The sequence below is a fragment of the Phyllopteryx taeniolatus genome, chromosome 10 (assembly GCF_024500385.1).
Source record: "Phyllopteryx taeniolatus isolate TA_2022b chromosome 10, UOR_Ptae_1.2, whole genome shotgun sequence".
Lineage (NCBI taxonomy): Eukaryota > Metazoa > Chordata > Actinopteri > Syngnathiformes > Syngnathidae > Phyllopteryx > Phyllopteryx taeniolatus.
Window position 1 is genome coordinate 28,087,239 of NC_084511.1, and position 18,797 is coordinate 28,106,035.

The window sequence follows — 18,797 nt, forward strand, 5'->3', positions numbered from 1 at the left end:
CAACACTTTTTCAATTGTTTCAAGTTAAGTTTTACTTGAAATAAGGCAAAAGGTTTGCCAGGGGAGTAAGTTTATATATATATATACTTCTGGCAATTTTTTATGATTACATCCAATTTTTATGACTTTTGACGAGAGATCAGAATCATTTTTATTTGCCAAGTATGTGAAAGCACGCAAGGATTTTGTCTCTGGTAGTTGGAGCCGCTGTGGGAACTATAGAGGAATAAAGTTGATGAGCTACACAATGAAGTTATGGGAAAGAGTAGTGGAGGATGCATTCTTTGCCTTGAGGATGTTGATGGAAAAGTACAGAGAAGGTCAGAAGGAGCTACATTGTGTCTTTGGAGATCTAGAGAAAGCCTATGCATGCGCAAGTCTGGAGTGGCAGAGAAGTATGTTGGAATAATACAGGACATGTACGAGGGCAGCAGAACAGCGGTGAGGTGTGCTGTAGGTGTGACAGACAAATTTAAGGTGGAGGTGGGACTGCATCAGGGATCAGCCCTGAGCCCCTTCCTGTTTGCAGTGGTGCTGGATAGGCTAACAGATGAGGTTAGACTGGAATCCCCGTGGACCGTGATGTTTGCAGATGGCATTGTGGTCTGCAGTGAAAGCAGGGAGCAGGTGGAGGAACAGTTAGAAAGATGGAGGCATGCACCGGAAATGAAAATTAGCCGAAGTAAGACAGAATATATGTGCATGAATGGGAGGGGTGGTGGGGGAAGAGTGAGGCTACAGGGAGAAGAGATAGCGAGGGTGGAGGACTTGAAATACTTGGGGTCAACCGTCCAGAGCCATGGTGAGTGTGGTCAGGAAGTGAAGAAACGGGTCCAAGCAGGTTGGAACGGGTGGAGGAAGGTGGCGGGTGTGCACATGTTTTCACAACCTGCAATGTGATGTTTACATCATAAATGTTCAAGTTCAGAACTATTGAGGCAGCAGTCACCACATGAAATATTTAAATAAATGCTACAACAATTGCACAGGTTTGTCAATGCCTTTATTTTAAAATATTCATTTCACCGTGAAATTTTAATTAGATTGATTGTAAATAAGTGAGCTTTATAACAAATATATTTTGTATCCATCTTATATATTGATTTTAAATTCTGAATCTAACACATGAATATCAAAATTTCAATAGTTACGGCAATGTAGATTGAGAAGCAGAATGCCCTCCACTGTGATAGCTGTTTACCACTGCTTTCTCAACCATTTATCTTTCAGAAACCTTCGCAGTTGGAGAAAAGTTCACAATCGGAGTAGATACCTGGGATGATGTCTCATGGCCAAATCAAAAGTCATTTCATCCGATGAGATGTGGCTTTGAGTGTTAAAAGGTTGACACATCTTGAAGCAACAAATGAATGAGGTATCTTCACCACAGATTACTGTATATTTATCTCTGCGATGCTCATCGAAAGCTCCATTTTTCCACATCCAATATGGCGGCTACGTTGACGTGTGATGGGCTTGCTGTACGGAAAGTCCCGCCTCCCAACCTTACGTCAATGTGGCCGAAGCCAACATTCTATGGAGGGGACCGTGGGTAGTTGCGAACGTTATATGAAACCAAAATTGCTAACACGCACAATATAGAGGAACGTTTAGAAAACATTAGTACGTCTTTTTGCCTAAATTTGTCACCTTAGCCGAATTTGGCTGTCATCTCGAAAAGGTTGTTGGACTTCGCGACACCTCGTTTACCAGTGCCCTCCGTTCTACGGAATATGACGTCACATTTACCGGGTGTTTGTCTGACTGGCCTAACTATGAGTCAACCGCTAATTCGGGGAATAACTCTTGACTCGGTAAATTATTCGAGGGTCAGTGCCAAACTGTCATACCGTCCATCGTTAAAGTAAAGTGGATAATGAATCCAGCTCGCCGCTGCTCTGCTCTTCTGAGCCAAGCGTGTATTTCGAAGCTGGAGGGAAGCGCGACCAGAAGAGCATTTTCACCGGCTTCTGCTGTTCTACCATCGAGGTGCCATTACCCCGGAGGGGAGAAGGTCGGTCGACAGCTCAAGTCACTTGGAGCGTCCACGACTGTACCTGGTCACAACGTGAACGTGTCAGGTACAGTAGGTTTGATCCGGTACCGGCGATGTTTTCCACCGACATGGCATTTTGACAAATCCACATGCGGTGCAAGTCGGACTTTGAAAGGTGGCCATTGCTCACATTCTGACGTTGGCTGTCAGGATTTGCGTTTGTCTCGCCTAACTTTTCCTCAGGGCTGTGAATGCTGATTAAGCATTTAGAAACCTCAAAACATCGAGCATACTATCCGACGTTTTTCCACACAGCTGCAGTCGGTTTACCCGTTTCTTCGCTAAGCGGTCCAAATTTGAACTGCCTCGCAGTTCTGAGGTTCTGCGTTTCGAAACTCAGTTCCGGGCCGAGGAGAGAAGGAAGCGTAGCAGGCACATTCATACCAAGCTACGCGGTGGTGCTCAAGCACTGCCACTTTGCCCTGAAGGAAAAGTGCCCTTTTTTTGTTTTCTTCATTTATATTTTGAAAAAAATATTTTGGACCCAATGTGTTTCAAAATCTGAGTACTTGGGAAATTGTACATACAGACCCTTTCCAAAACATTAGAATATCATGGAAAAGTTTATTTACGTCCATCATTTAATTCAAAGAGTTAAACTTGAATATATTATAGATTCAGGGCCCATAATTTAAACAATTTCAAGTATTTGTTTTATGTTTACATAATTTGGGCTTCCAGCTCATGAAACGCACAAAATCACCCATCCATTTTCCGGTCGCGGGCGTACCGGAGCCTGTCCCAGCTGTCATCGGGCAGGAAGCGGGGTACACCCTGAACCGGTTGCCAGCCAATCGCAGGGCACATACAAACAAACAACCATTCGGGCAATTTAGCGTCTCCAGTTAATGCATGTTTTTGGGATGTGGGAGGAAAGCGGAGTGCCCGGAGAAAAGCCACGCAGGCACGGGGAGAACACGCAAACTCCGGGGATTGAACCCCGCACCTCAGAACTGTGAGGCAGACGCTCTAACCAGCTGCCTGAAAGTTTAACTTTTTTAATGGAATTATGGAAATAAATAAACTTTTCCACATAAAATTTTCTGTATGCTCCCACCTTGCTCCATCCAAATGTTGTTTAACTATTAAAGTGGGGTCTGATGACTATTTATATCCACTACAAACAACCTTTGGTAATAGTTTTATTATTGACTGTGTTGATTATGTTAACAGAAAAAAATACATGTTAACTACATACTCGTTTGTTTTTTTTAATTAATTGTGAATGATGAATAATTTTGGCGTTGGGTTCCCCGTTTTGGCTTTCGCACTGATAGGATAGTAAATGGATGGATGGATGGATGGATGGATGGATGGATAAGTGTTTATGCCAGTTGTCAAGTCTACATTTAATATGATTCCGATTCATGGAGGATGTCTTTTTTACCTACAACCCACTATTCCAAGGAAGTTGGGACATTGTGTTAAACATAAATAAAAACAGAATACAATGATTTGCAAATCATGTACAGCCTATATTTAATTGGATATAAATCAAGGCCTTTACTGATCATTAGTTGTACACTAATGTGCTATAGTAAAGAGGGTATTATATTAGCTGGTTGGGAAAAAAATATCAGGAGATTAGAGGACAGTTGATTTCGTACAAACAATAAAGCTGTTTATTGCTAGAATAGTTTAACAGGTATAGATTATACACCAATGCGACTCTGTTTTATTGATCTTTATCTTACACAATGATGGAAGGAGGTTTTCGCTCAAAATCTCATGATAGATGGCCCCTTCCATTCTTTCCTTTACGCGGATCAGTCGTCCTGGTCGCTCTGCAGAAAAACAGCCCCAAAGCATGATGTTTCCACCCCATGCTTCACAGTAGGTACGGTGTTCTTTGGATGCAACTCAGCATTCGTTCTCCTCAAAACACAAGTTGAGTTTTTACCAAAAAGTTCTATTTTAGTTTCATCTGACCATATGACCTTCTCCCGATTCTCTTCTGGATCATCCAAATGCTCTCTACCAAACTTCAGACGGGCCTGGTCATGTACTGGCTTAAGCAGGGGGACACATCTGGCACTGCAGGATTTGAGTCCCTGGTGGCGTAGTGTGTTACTCATGGTAGCCTTTGTTACTTTGGTCCCAGTTCTCTGCAAGTAGTTCACTACGTCCCCCTGTGTGGTTCTGGGATTTTTGCTCACCGTTCTCGTGGGTCATTTTGACCCCACGGGGTGAGATCTTGCGTGTAGCCCCAGATCGAGAGAGATTATCAGCGGTCTTGCATGTCTTCCATTTTCTAATAATTGCTCCCACAGTTGATTTCTTCACACCGAGCTGCTTACCTATTGCAGTTTCAGTCTTCCCAGCCTGGTGCAGGTCTACAATTTTGTTTCTGCTGTCCTTTTCTGTAATCTCTTCATGTCCATATATATTGATTTTAAGATTGTTTTTTTTTTTTATTTGGTATTTTTGTCAGATACCCTCGAGAAATGTCATTACTTACCGCCACAATGGCATATTGATTAAAAATGTATTAATCTTGTGATGGTAATGACATTTCAAAGTTTTTAGCTAACTGTGCTATGCTGGTAGAGTTATCTTAATTTTTTCTTTTAACTCGCTAGTCCTGTACAGCATTTTATATGATTATCAAGTTTTTACAGGAAAATCTTGAAACATATTAACGCTACAAGTCGTTTGCTCATGACATGCAATGAAAATATGATGTGACTTAAGAGTACAAATGAGGAAAAAACTTACTCTTCCAGTAATCAAAATGTCTGACTTCTCTCTGCCGAGCATGTGCTTGAGTGATTCAAGAATCAGATTTTCAATCAACTTGATTGATCGGAAAATTGTCAATGTGGCGGTAATGACAGTAAAAATAAAAGGCAGAATTTGAAATGTTTTGTATATATGATGAGAAATCAATTATTAAAGATTAGATTATATTTTAAGGAATTTATGGTAAAGGTTACACCATTTTAGCATTTTTTCAGTAGAACGATAGAGGTTCACATATCCAAACCCTGTGCTTGGGACAGGGTGAAAACTGTAAAATGCCACCATAAAACCGCTCAAAAAGTGTCCAAATATACTAATGTTAACATGAAATTTTAGACGACACTTATAATTAGGCACGCCCACTGCTGGTTATTGAAAAAATCTTTTTAAATATGTTTTTTCTTAAAATTTTACATCAAGGACACAAAAAGGCCCGTAATTAAATAAACACCGAAACGGTATACATATTTAATGTAATGTCCTTACGTGAGGGGATAGAGAGCCACAGTCGCTGATGCACTTTACAGCCATTTCTTGAATGCTGGAAGAACAGTTATAAACAAATCGTATTTTTTTCCATGTAACACTTTGTTTCACAGGATGTCTTGTCTTTTATTCTACCCTTTAGTTTGTCCAATGGGCAACAACAGCAGCAGGCTGTTGAGTGCGTTGGCCCAGACACTGAACAGCATCCCCTTAGACCAAACGGAGGAGAATCTGGACCAGAAAGATGTGATTGAGCTTGACCCAGACCAGCTGCTCAGAGAGAGTAAGGAGGCCCTGAGGAGGCGTCCGGCCAGGCCCCGCAGAGATCTGATATATCCGAAGGATGCTGTGCCTTGCCGCCACAAGCTCGGGCCCTCCATACGAGTCATACAGTGGAACATACTTGCACAAGGTAGGCATTTATGGAATAAATTCTACCGATATTTGTGAATTTACGTTGAATTGAAGTATTGGGGCACACTCACGTCAGGAAATCTGTGCTATTCTCATGCTTGATCCTAAAGTCTGTCTCGTTTGACTATTGAGAACCTTATGTACCATGCACTGAGAGTGTGAGTGTGTGCTTGGCAACAATAAGGTTATAACTAGGGATGCGGCGAATATTCAGCCACCAACAATTTTTACCCGAAAATGGCCCAAAAGTGCATTTTTGGTTTTCAGCCAAAAGACATTGGTCGCCGAAACAGGATTTTATGAGGACGGAAGCAAAAACCTCTCCTCTAAGTAACTAATCATTGCCTCCATGGCGGTAAATAAGTTACTCTTCTGACACACACGCTAAAGGGTAAGCTAATCGTGAGACACACCGAGCAACAAGAGTTGCCATGCTAATTGCTAAGATAACATTACACATTCACTGCCATTGACGGCTTTAGAAGTCAAATAAGCAAGTTAATTGGGAAGGCTGGCAGTGAATGAGTTAAGTAGCGAAACACCACAATAAGTGCTTAAGCGAACAGTACACTTTTAACAGAACTTTGAAAGGAACCATTTTACAGTGACGAGCAACCAACTATGAAGTGCAAATTGGCATGTAAATTAATGTATCGAGAGAGAAAATTATAGAACAGCAAAAAGCTACACAGTAAGAACACATGCACCTAAAAATTGCAAATGAATTAGTTACTGGGTACGTCAGCTATGACCGGGAGCTTATGACATCAGAACTATATTAGATAGAGGATTTATAATGTCAGCAATGTTATTTGTATTCATTTGTACTATAGAGTGCTGTGTTTTGAGATGTACACGACGATCGTTTTCAAAACATTTACATTACGTTTTGTTTTTTAGCAATTTAGCATTTTTTTGTGTGTCTTAAATTTATTTCACTACATATAGGAAAAATACGCTGACATGAAAATTCATTAATCTCATACATTCTGCCCCTTTTAACAGGAAATATTTACATTTCCCATAGCTCATTCAGAAACACTTCATTCTAATTTTTACACTGACGTTTGTACACATTGCGATATACACCGTTACCGTGAAGTGATTCTTTTTATACCATGATAGGAATTTTAGGTCATATCTGTGACAAAAATCTGAAAAACGATTTATTTACATACGATCTTGCATTTATGTACAATGAACATGTACATGAGTGCAAGTTTTCATATTTTTTTGTTACAAGGAGATTTTTGACTGCACAATTACAGATAATTACGTATTTCTAAATGTATGACAGAGAGCACTCAAATTGATGTGGTAGTTATTTTCTTCCACGAGCCAATTGAATAACCTAGAAAAAGGTCGGCCTCACACAGACTTTTTAGTCTCCTTGCGTGATGAGAGTAATAGCTTTTGTTTTTATTTATGAGGTGCTGTACATAGTGAATATTGCACTGAAGCTTGATTTAAAGCAAATCGTGAATGGAATCAAAATTGCTCCCAGAATAAAATTGTAATTATTTTTCCTAAAGTTGTGTTCAGCCCTAATCCACATCATCATTTCTTTCTTTGTGTTTCAGTTTTCGGCCTCGGTTTCCTCATTTTCGGTCTATTTTATTTCAGTTTGCTACGGGACACGTGGTTCAGTTGGAGTGCGCTCTCAAGGCAAACTGAAGTGAGGTTGTGACGATACCTTTTTCTTGCTTTACAGCGCTTGGTGAAGGGAAGGATGGATTTATTCGGTGTCCTCTTGAGGCCCTCAACTGGAAGGAAAGGAAGTACTTGATCCTGGAGGAGATCCTCACCTACCGTCCTGACATTGTTTGTCTTCAGGAAGTTGACCATTACTATGACACTTTCCAGCCAATAATGGCCAGCCTCGGTTACCATGGTAGCTTCTTGGCAAAACCCTGGTCTCCTTGTCTCGATGTGGAGCAAAACAATGGTCCCGATGGCTGTGCATTGTTCTACCGCCGCTCACGCTTCTCGCTACAGACTACAATTAATTTGCGGCTGTCAGCAATGATGCTACCCACCAACCAGGTAGCCATTGTGCAGGTACTGAACTGCCGGCTAACGGGCCAACAACTTTGTGTGGCTGTCACGCATCTGAAAGCCCGAAGTGGCTGGGAGAGGCTGAGGAGTGCACAAGGCGCTGACCTGCTACAGAGCCTACAAAGCCTAACAGCCAAGAATAGGGGCAGCCATGTGCAGTCGGGAGGGACTAACCCTCTGGTGGTGTGTGGGGATTTGAATGCAGAGCCTTCAGAGGATGTTTACCGTCGCTTCAGATCCTCCCCTCTGGGCTTGGACTCGGCTTACAAGCTGTTGAGCACCGACGGACAGACCGAGCCACCGTACACCACCTGGAAGATCCGCTCGAGCGGAGAGAGCTGCAGTACGCTTGATTATATCTGGTATACGCGTAATGTTTTGAGTGTGGACTGTCTGCTCGACATTCCTACTGAAGAGCAGATAGGTCCGGACCGCCTGCCCTCTTTTCACTACCCCTCAGACCATTTATCACTGCTTTGTGACATCAGCTTCAGGGAGGCACTTTAACATAGGCTTCAAATCAACTATTGACAAGAGAATTATCATATAACCCAACAGAAATTTGTCACTGTCACATGAACAATGAAAAGTCAGTTGGGCATCTTACAATCTGCAGCGTTTGGGTAAAAATAAAGAAAAAAGAAATACAAGCACACAATGATCAAAAGACACTTCTTCACTGAAGAAACAACAGAACGCTGGAGTAGTGATTGATTCTCAACCAGTGTGCCGTGGGAAATTATAAAACGTTACATAATTGCTCCAAAAAAAAATTGATATTTACAAGAAAGAATGTATCCTTGTTCCTCTATTTATGCCAGTGAGTCACAGTGACAGACAGAACAAATAAATGCTCTTCTATTAGGTGGCAGGAAGTACATACAGTCATTAAGAGATTTTTCAATTGTAAAATATGTGCCTTGGCTCCATAAAAGTTGGAAATCACCGAGCGAGAGGAAGTGAATCTGCTGCTTTGGTTCTCGTTGTTGTGAAGAATTGCTTAGGGCTGCGCCATGAAAACAGGATTTGAGCAGAAACACACAAACGGTAGCCAAAGTAGGCATCTATCACTGCCATTGGAGATTCAAATACAATTTCAATTTATAATGAAGTTGTTTTGTGAAAGTGACATTTTGTCAGGTCTTAAAAGTTCAATGAAATGTTAGTGGTTAATATGACGTGGATTAAGACTCCAAAATGTCGTTCTCAATGAACATTTCTGAAATGACAGTCTGGTGGTTAAGGGGTTGTGTAAGCAACTGGAGTTATTGTTTCCAATATGCTCACAACCTCGATCTTAAATCTTATTTATTTTCGTATTCATCCATGAATTGTGTGACCTTTCCATAATAACGTTAATAAATCGCATTGAAGTGCTAAATGCATGATCTTTGTTGACTTAAACTTGCTAAATATCAGAAAAACTGTGGACCTATTCCTTATTAACATACAAGCAATAGTTATGTTTTACTTTTCTCTTTGTGTTGTATCGTTCACTAATACAATGAACTTATTATGCCCATTGTGTCTTTGTTTCAGTTTTGCTTTCAGGAGAGACAAGAAGGTTGCCCAGAAATGTGGCTGTCATTAATGATGTATATCCTGTTTCAGACTGGAATTTTTAGTGAATAAAACATTGGGCAAGGATTTATTTGTTTATTTTTATTGCGTCGTCGAACATAATCCTCTTTCATTGATTCAAAAGCTTCTGCAAATAACTGACATCGTCACGCATCACAATGCTGTCGTGTGATGATGTCACTTAGGAAAAGTGTAAATATATATACATGTATACTATCCATCCATTTCGCGGGCGTGCTGCAGCCTATCCCAGCTATCTTCGGGCAAGAGAAACACCCCGAATTGATCGCCAGCCAATCCCAGGGCACATATAAACAAACAACCATTCACACCTCGGGGCAATTTAGCGTCTTTCAATCAAGCCACCACGCATGTTTTTGGGATGTGGGAGGAAACCGGAGTACCTGGAGAATACCCACACAGGCACGGGGAGAACATGCAAACTCCACACAGGCAAGGCGGATTTGAACCTCTGTCCTCAGAACTGCGAGGCAGATGTCCGAACCAGTCGTTCACCGTGCCGCCCTTAGTAAAATATTATATATATATATAAAATTGGCATAAAACATAGTTGAGAACTTCAATTTCAAATACAGTGGGCTACTACACATTTATCCCTGCAAAAGCACAATTTCCAAATTCACTCATTTGGATTATAAATGCACTTTTTGTGGGATTGAGTCAGAGACAATTACACACTTATTCTGTATATGCCCTGTATCATCTAAATTTTGGAGGGATTTTGAAAAATACAGTGGGGCAAAAAAGTATGTAGTCAGCCACCAATTGTGAAAGTTCCCCCCAAAAGATGAGAGAGCCCTGTCATTTTCATCATAGGTATCCCTCGCTGATGAGAGACAAAATGAGGAAAAAAAGAATCCAGAAAAACACATCTGATTAGCAGGTTATGGTGGGGAAAAAAGGATTTGGTCAAGAAGAAAAGTTCATCACAATACTTGGTTATATACCCTTTGTTGGCAATGACAGAGGTCAAATGTTTTCACACACTTTTGCTGGTGTTTTGACAGATTTGTCCTTGCAGATCTCCTCTCGAGCAGTGATGTTTTGGGGCTGTCGCTGGGCAACACAGACTTTCAACTCGCTCCAAAGATTTTCTATGGGGATGAGATCTGGAGACCGGCTTGGCCGCTCCAGGACCTTGACATGCTTCTTGCGAAGCCGCTCCTTCGTTGGTCAGGTGGTGTGTTTGGGATCATTGTCATGCTGAAAGACCCAGCCATGTTTAATCTTCAATGCCCTTGTTGATGGAAGGAGGTTTTCACTCAAAATCTCACGATGCATGGGCCCATTCATTCTTTCCTTTGCACGGATCAGTCGTCCTGGTCCCTTTGCAGGAAAAACAGCCCCAGAGCATGACGTTTTCACCCCCATGCTTCACAGTAGGTATGGTGTTCTTTGGATGCAACTCAGCATTATTTCTCCTCCAAACACGACATGTTGAGTTTTTGCCAAAAAGTTATATTTTGGTTCTATATGACATTCTCCCAATCCTCTTCTGTATCATCCAAATGCTCTCTAGCAAACTTCAGACGGGCCTGGACACGTCTGGCACTGCAGGATTTGAGTCCCTGGCGGCGTAGTGTGTTACTCATAGTAGCCATGGTACTTTGGTCCCAGCTCTCATCATTCTCTAGGTCCCCCCCCCCCCCCATGTGGTTCTGGATTTTTGCTCACCGTTCTTGTGATCATTTTGACCTCACGGAGTGAGATCTTGTGTGGAGCCCCAGATTGAGGGAGATTATCACCGGTCTTGTATGTCTTCCATTTTCTAATAATTGCTCCCACCGTTGATTCCTTCACACCAAGCTGCTTACCTATTGCAGATTCAGTCTTCCCAGCCTGGTGCTGGTGTACAATTTTGTTTCTGCTGTCCTTTGACAGCTCTTTGGTCTTGGCCATAGTGGAGTTTGGAGTGTGACTGTTTGAGGTTGTGGGCAGGTGTCTTTTATACTGATAATGAGTTCAAACAGGTGCCAATAATACAGGTAACGAGTGGAGGACAGGTATGTGAGAGCCAGAAATCCTGCTTGTTTGTCCATCCATTCATTTTCTACCGCTTATCCGAGGTCGGTTCACTGAGGCAGTAGCTTGAGCAGGGACGCCCAGACTTCCCTCTCCCCAGCCACTTCATCCAGCTCTTCTGGGGGGATCCCGAGGCGTTCCCAGGCCAGTCGAGTGACGTAGTCTCTCCAGCGTGTCCTGGGTCGTCCCCATGTTTTCCTCCCGCTGGGACGTCCCCGGAAAACCTCACCAGGGAGGCGTCCAGGAGGCATCCGAATCAGATGCCCGAGCCATCTCATCTGGCTCTGTGGAGGAGCAGCGGCTCTACTCTGAGATCCTCCCGGATGACCGAGGTTCTCACCCTAGGGAGAGCCCGGACACCCTACGGAGGAAACTCATTTCCGCCGCTGCCGTATCCGGGACCTTGTTGTTTCTGTCACGACCCACAGAGTCATCTTACACACCAGCATCCTATGCTGTCTAGCCACACTCTCCCCTACCACTACCTTACAGTTGGTAACCTCCTTCAGATGACATCGTCTGCACAAGATGTAATCCACCTGCGTGCTTCTACCTCCGCTCTTGTAGGTCACCCTATGTTCCTGCCTCTTCTGGTAAAAAATGTTCACTACAGCCATTTGCATCCTTGTTGCAAAGTCTGCCACCATCTGTCCCTCCAAGTTCCTTTCCTGCATGCCGTACTTACCCATCACTTCTTCATCTCCCCTATTACCTTCACCAACATGTCCATTACAATCTGCACCAATTACGACTCTCTCTCTGTCTGGGATGCTCATAACTACTTCGTCTAGCTCCTTCCAGAATTTCTCTTTCACCTCTAGGTCACATCCTACCTGTGGGGCATAGCCACTAATCACATTACACATAACACCCTCAATTTCAAGTTTCAGCCTCATCACTTGATCTGATGCTCTTTTCACCTCCAAGACATTCTTAGCCAACTCTTCTTTTAAAATAACCCCGACTCCATTTCTCTTCCCATCTACACCATGGTAAAATAATTTCAACCCTGCCCCTAAACTTCTAGCCTCACTGCCTTTCCACCTGGTCTCCTGGACACACAATATATCAACCTTTCTCCTAATCATCATGTCAACCAACTCCCGAGATTTTCCTGTCATAGTCCCAACATTCAAAGTCCCCACATTCAGTTCTAGGCTTTGTGCTTTCCTCTTCTCTTTCTGCCGAAGAACGCGCTTTCCACCTCTTCTTCTTCTTTGACTTCGACCCACAGTAGCTGAATTTCCAACGGCGCTCTGCAGGTTGATGGTTTTGTAGGTGGCAACTACAACCCCAATTCCAATGAAGTTGGGACGTTGTGTTAAACATAAATAAAAACAGAATACAATGATTTGCAAATCACGTTCAACCTATATTGAATTGAATACACTACAAAGACAAGATATTTCATGTTCAAACTGATAAACTTGATTGTTTTTAGCAAATAAGCATTAACTGAGAATTTTATGGCTGCAACACGTTCCAAAAAAGCTGGGACAGGTGGCAAAAAAGGCTGAGAAAGTTGAGGAATGGTCATCAAACACCTGTTTGGAACATCCCATAGGTGAACAGGTGGGTGCATAAAGAACCATCCGGACTGTTATGGACGCAAAGTTCAAAAGCCAGCATCTGTGACAGTATGGGGCTGTGTTAGTGCCAATGGCATGAGTAACTTACACATCTGTGAAGGCACCATTAATGCTGAAAGGTACATACAGGTTTTGGAGAAACATATGCTGCCATCCAAGCAACGTCTTTTTCATGGACACCCCTGCTTATTTCAGCAAGACAATGCCAAACCACATTCTGCACGTGTTACAACAGCGTGGCTTCGTAGTAAAAGAGTGCGGGTACTAGACTGGCCTGCCTGCAGTCCAGACCTGTCTCCCATTGAAAATGTGTGGCGCATTATGAAGCGTAAAATACGACAGCGGAGACCCCGGACTGTTGAACGGCTGAAGCGGTATGTCAAGCAAGAATGGGAAAGAATTCCACCTACAAAGCTTCAACAATTAGTGTCCTCAGTTCCCAAACGTTTATTGAATGTTGTTTAAAAAAAGAGGTGAAGTAACACAGTGGTAAACATGACCCTGTCCCAGATTTTTGGGAACGTGTTGCAGCCATAAAATTCCAAGTTCATGATTATTTGCTAAAAGCAATCAAGTTTATCAGTTTGAACATTAAATATCTTGTCTTTGTAGTGTATTCAATTAAATATAGGTTGAACATGATTTGCAAATCATTGTATTCAGTTTTTATTTATGTTTAACACAATGTCCCAACTTCATTGGAATTGGGGTTGTACATTGTAGTACATTTTATTGACATCATCTGATGGCGACATAGAGTAAATGATTCCTAATGAAGTGTCAGTACATGTGCCGGCACAGTGGACTGAAAGTAGCGATGCTTCATGGGGCTTCATCTCTCCATCACTACAAAAAATGCCTGTGACAAGGACCATGGGCTGAAGGCAGACTCGTGTGACTCAACCAAACAAACAAAGACAATCTGTCACCAGACAAGGGAGACACAGACTATTTAAGCACACGAGGATAATGGGGCACTGGTGGAGACAATCAGGAATCAGGGCCGACACATGAGGAAGGGCAAGTGCTCTGAAACGACAGGACAGTTAGTCTTTCCAAATATATCAGGAAATGACCAGACAAAACCCCCAGTCAGGATATAGCTCACCACTGTGTGACAGAAAGATGAAGACTTTAGAGTTATAGAGATATGGACAAATATTGGGTGGATAAAAGAATTATCGATGTTTTTATGTTATCTGGAATGCTGACTTTAATCCACATAGCACATTATGGGGAGGACGGAATTCTGATCAAAATGTGAGTGGGAAGGAATGGAGGACACGACACGACACTTGGTAGCGATCACAGTCCAATATTATGTTGCATATATAGGGGCTGGTACAACAGAGGGTGATGAGAGAGAGGTAAAATCGGTTTTGAATAAGGGAAAATGGGATCAGTTTAAATATTTGTGGGAAAAGGAAAGCGGCTATATTCTGTAAATGGTAAAACAGGAATTGAAGTAATTGAGAATTTGGGGGAGATGATAATAAAGGCTGCCAAAGCAGCAATAAGTAAAGGGAGAATGAAAAGAAAAGCAGTGCGGTTATGTGGTCATAAAAAATGAATTGAGGAGTGAAAGAAAGAAACAAAGCCTATAAAGTGTTAAAAAAAAACAACACAGAACTTGGAGAAACTGTTAGAGTATAAAAAGATGAGCGCCCAGATAATAATTGGCCCGGATGTGTGCGTCTTCGTGATGCTGGATCCTTCCTCCGCTGAAAAGATCTGTCATCTTTGCACATTTTGGTTGACGTCTAGTGTGAGGGGAGGGAGGTGGGGACGACCCGCTGAGGGCTTGTCTGCTCCTCCTTAACAACAATTTTTGGTCGCACTACACACGGCAAAACGGCAAGGGTCCGATGAAGTCATGAATCCTAAACACTTGCTACAGCCTGCAGGCACGGCGCACGTGGGCAATGCATTCGTGCACGGCGTTGTTGACATAAAGCTACCCTATAAGTCGTCTTGTATTCGTTGAATAGTAGTCCTTAATTACGTTTTGTTAAAAGATAGCTGTGTGTATTGTAAATTATGTAAGAATTCTCCTATTCAAAAAGAAACAAATAAATCAATAAATAGTAAAAGATGCTTGGCCAGGTCGGCCCGGAATGGACCGGCCATTCGGGAGTTTTCCCGAAATTACCAACTGCCACCCTGCCCCTGGTTCCAGCACATTAAAGAATAAAGGGGAGTGAAAAAGCTGAATATTTTGCAAAACAAGCACTGAAACAAGAAGAATGCTTGGGAATATCCTATGGGATGGATGGGTGAGGTCAAGACTTAGGTTAAAAACATCATCAAAACAAAACTGGCCAAAACCTTTGGAATGGAGGTCACTCAGGACGGCATTTCTATAAAATACAACAGACGGTTGGAAGCATGAGAGGCAGTGGGTGGAAACAGAAGGGAACACAAAATTATAACAAGATTAAGATTTGGACATGCAGGGCTAAATGGGACAATGCATTTATTGGGGAACATGGTACATGTTTGTGGTAATGTGGAGTAGAGGAGGCGCGTGTTGAACATTATTGACAAATGTATGAAATAAGTAGAGAAAGGCTAAGAGATTAGTTAAAGTGGGGTTGCAGTATTTAATCATAGAAATGTACTGAACACTTAATAAATTAAACTCAAATCATTGTTCAGCTTTTAAATTAAACAGGATTGCTAAAGAGAATCTAGTTTAAAGTTTATTTGGTTTTTATTTATTTAATTTGCTTCCAAGTACTGTACATATGTACTGTATAAACGTACTCCGAGCCACACTCTAGTCGTGATGGGCACGGCAGTATTTTTGAGTGTACTGAATCATTCGAACCAGTTCAGGGTGTACCCCGCCTCCTGCCCGATGACAGCTGGGATAGGCTCCAGCACGCCCGCGACCCTAGTGAGGAGAAGCGGCTCAGAAAATGGATGGATGGATGGATGAATCATTCGAATCAGTTCATTAAAAAGATTCGTTCAAAAGACTCGTTCACCGAATCGTTCAGTTCTTTTTCACAAAATCATTCAAGTGCGCCCTCATTCATTTAATGATCCATTCCTGAGATTCACGTTCACGCAACATATTCACCGAAGGACTATGCGTTGTTGTTGTCATGTATTGTAAACTAGGAAAGGTGGGGAGATTATAACAAAAAAACTTCGGCTAAATGATCCTCTCTCTCTCTCTCCCTCTCTCTCTCTCACTCTCAGAAAGCTCTCGAACACCAGGATTCGGGCTCCGCTAGCGACCATCGTTCAGAATCCTCTTGATCTGCCATGTATGTCCAAAATAAACACACAAGGAATTTGTCTCCGGGAGTTGGAGCCGCTCTAGTACGACAACAGACAGTCAATTGACAGAGAACACAAAAAAAACAGTCACTGAGCAATAAAGGGTTGCTAGTTATCTGGTAATGCCGGTTCATTTTTCGTTTGTTTTTGACAATTGTGCAAAAGATGCAGAGTCCTCTAGCACTTAGAGCAGTTCGAATTGCGCGTCCGCTCACGTCCAGCTCTGCTCTCGCCAGCCGGCGTGACTTTTCTGCATTCCACCCCGGTGAACAGCATCACTGACACCAGTGCGGGCAAGCCAGCCTCCACTCGTAAAGTAGCAGTCAAGCCAGCCGCCCCTCATTTTGTTCATACTCGATATTACGGTAATAGGTCGCCAACTGGCGGCGAAAGCCACCTTCAAAATAAAAGCCTCCCAATAATACGGACGTCAATGCTCTTCGGTTAAGGAATGCAACCAGCAAAATTCATTTGAATCTTTTGATGCATTACAAATGTAGTTTATTTGATACCTTATGAAAAATAAATGGTTCATGGACTGCACTTATATAGCGCTTTATCTACACCATCACAGTGCCCAAAGCGCTTTACAAAGCCTCACATTCACACGCACACTCATAAACCAATGGGCGACTGCTGCCTTGCGAGGCGCTGCCAGGCCCACTGTGAGCAAAATCGGGTTCAGCGTCTTGCCCAAGGACACTTCGACAGTCAGACAGTTGTAGCAGGGATTCGAACCTGTTCTACCTACTGAGCCAAAGCCACCCCAACATAATCCCATTGGTATCGCAAGACAAGTCCAGATCTGTGTGACAGACCACCAAGGACTCCACTAAAAGAGGTTTGATGAAGATGTGATATTGTATTTCAAAATAAAAGTCTTTGAAAACTCCATATTTTGCTGTCATTACCCCTGAGTGAAAAACTCTGTTAAATATTTTGAATGAGATATCGCAACACCATGCCAGTTCTGGGGGACACTCCAGGTCCACCCCAGGTCTCCAACAAAAGAGGTCCCATCCAAATCTGATGTGGCATTTCAAAATAAAATTCCCCTGAAATTGGTATATTTCACTGTCATTACCACGGATTTAGAAAATTCATTAAAAAAATCTGTGAGATATCGCAACACCATTCCAGTTCTGGGGGACACTACACCACCCCTTAAGAGCCTCCCTTGAACGAATCACTCTTCAGTCCTTCAGTTCCTCAGTACACCAGTTCACTGAACGAATCACTCAGTTCACTTAAGTCCCTCCCCTGAACGAATCACTCAATTCACTTAAGTCCCTCCCCTGAACGAATCACTCTTGAGTTCCTCAGTACACCAGTTCACTAAAACGAGTCACTCTTCAGTTCTTCAGTACACCGGTTCACTGAACGAATCACTCAATTCACTTAAGTTCCTCCACCACTTGCACGGCGCTGCCTGACACTGGCTGCTCATTGGTCATTCGCCGAAGTGAGTGACAACGCTGGCGAATCGCAAATCACATGGCAGTACGTTGAATGAAGTCCCGTCCTCTCCTCCACGCTTGCTGCTCATTGGTCATTCGCAGAAGATTCAGAAGTGAGTGACAGAACGCTTCAGCAGTTCCGTTAACGCTCCCAGCTGACTCGTTTGCCTGGCGGCGGTTGGCGGCCAAGATAAAAGAACGAATCATTTCATAAACTGATTCGGGTCAGTTTGTTCACTAAAAAGATTCGATCTTCTGAACGAAACGTTCGTGAACGAAACAACACTACACTCTAGCACAGTAGGTGGCGATAATTCCTCTTGAACGTTAGATGCCACCCGCCAACGAATAAATAAATAAGAAGAAGAAGACGAAGACGACGACGAGAGAGGGGGAAAGAAGGTGTCCTCGGCACTAGTTTATCGTGAGTTTAACTTGTTTTCTGCACGTAATCGGCGCAAACGACACAGACTGTAAAAGAGATCACCGGTGAAAGCATATATTTTTGACTTATGTTCGTTTAATACTTTAAAAGATCTTGCTATGTTGGTTTAATACTTTAAAAGATCTTGCGACTTCTCTCGGTTGTTATTCATGTTAACCCGAGAAGCGTTGCAGCACAGCACAATGTAACTTGATCGTACCATTTCTCTTTATCTGTGTTTTGGTTTCTTGGTACCAGAACAGACAATTGTTAGCGAACGACACAACACGATTACAGTGTGTGTTTTTGGAAAGTGGGAGGAAACCGGAGTGCCCGGACAAAACCAACGCAACACAGGCGAGGCCGGATTTGAATCCCGGTCATCAGAACCGTGAGGAAGATCTGCTAACCAGTCGTCTACCGTGCCGCCGTTAATAAATATGTGCATACATTTTCATTTTTTCAAGGTTAATAATAGATACATTACACGAGACCAGCATTATCAGACTGATCATTTAAAGGTTATTCCAATGGTGTAAATGTCATTTCCCCGTGAGAAATACTAAGAAAGTTATGAATCTTAAAAACTGGTTCAAATGCACGAATGTCTGGCCAAAGTCTTAATACAAAGTCAATCGGTCTCGAGATTTTAAGTGTGATCATACTTG

At 42.5% G+C, this 18,797-nt stretch overlaps 2 protein-coding genes across 10 annotated transcripts in view; both read left to right on the forward strand.

Moving 5' to 3' along the window:
* Positions 1 to 1,356: 1,356 nt before the first annotated feature.
* On the forward strand, positions 1,357 to 9,397 carry LOC133484482 (nocturnin-like). Of its 3 annotated transcripts, none has more exons than XM_061787114.1 (3): positions 1,357 to 1,375; positions 5,424 to 5,693; positions 7,407 to 9,397. In XM_061787114.1, the coding sequence occupies exons 2-3, from the start codon at positions 5,432 to 5,434 to the stop codon at positions 8,255 to 8,257; spliced, it is 1,113 nt and encodes a 370-aa protein (XP_061643098.1). In that variant the 5' UTR covers positions 1,357 to 1,375; positions 5,424 to 5,431; the 3' UTR covers positions 8,258 to 9,397. The 3 variants fall into 3 exon arrangements, with proteins under 3 accessions (XP_061643098.1, XP_061643097.1, XP_061643099.1); XM_061787113.1 differs by lacking the exon at positions 1,357 to 1,375 and adding an exon at positions 1,555 to 2,081; XM_061787115.1 differs by lacking the exon at positions 1,357 to 1,375 and adding an exon at positions 1,865 to 2,014.
* An 8,593-nt stretch (positions 9,398 to 17,990) lies between these two features.
* Positions 17,991 to 18,797, forward strand: part of spdl1 (spindle apparatus coiled-coil protein 1) — a 50,054-nt gene continuing 49,247 nt past the window's right edge. Inside the window, exon 1 of one of the 7 annotated variants that reach the window (XM_061787152.1) lies at positions 17,991 to 18,129. The gene's annotated coding sequence lies outside the window, so the exon portion shown is untranslated. The remainder of the gene's footprint in view (positions 18,130 to 18,797) is intronic. The other 6 variants (XM_061787151.1, XM_061787150.1, XM_061787157.1 and 3 more) reach the window with 6 other exon arrangements.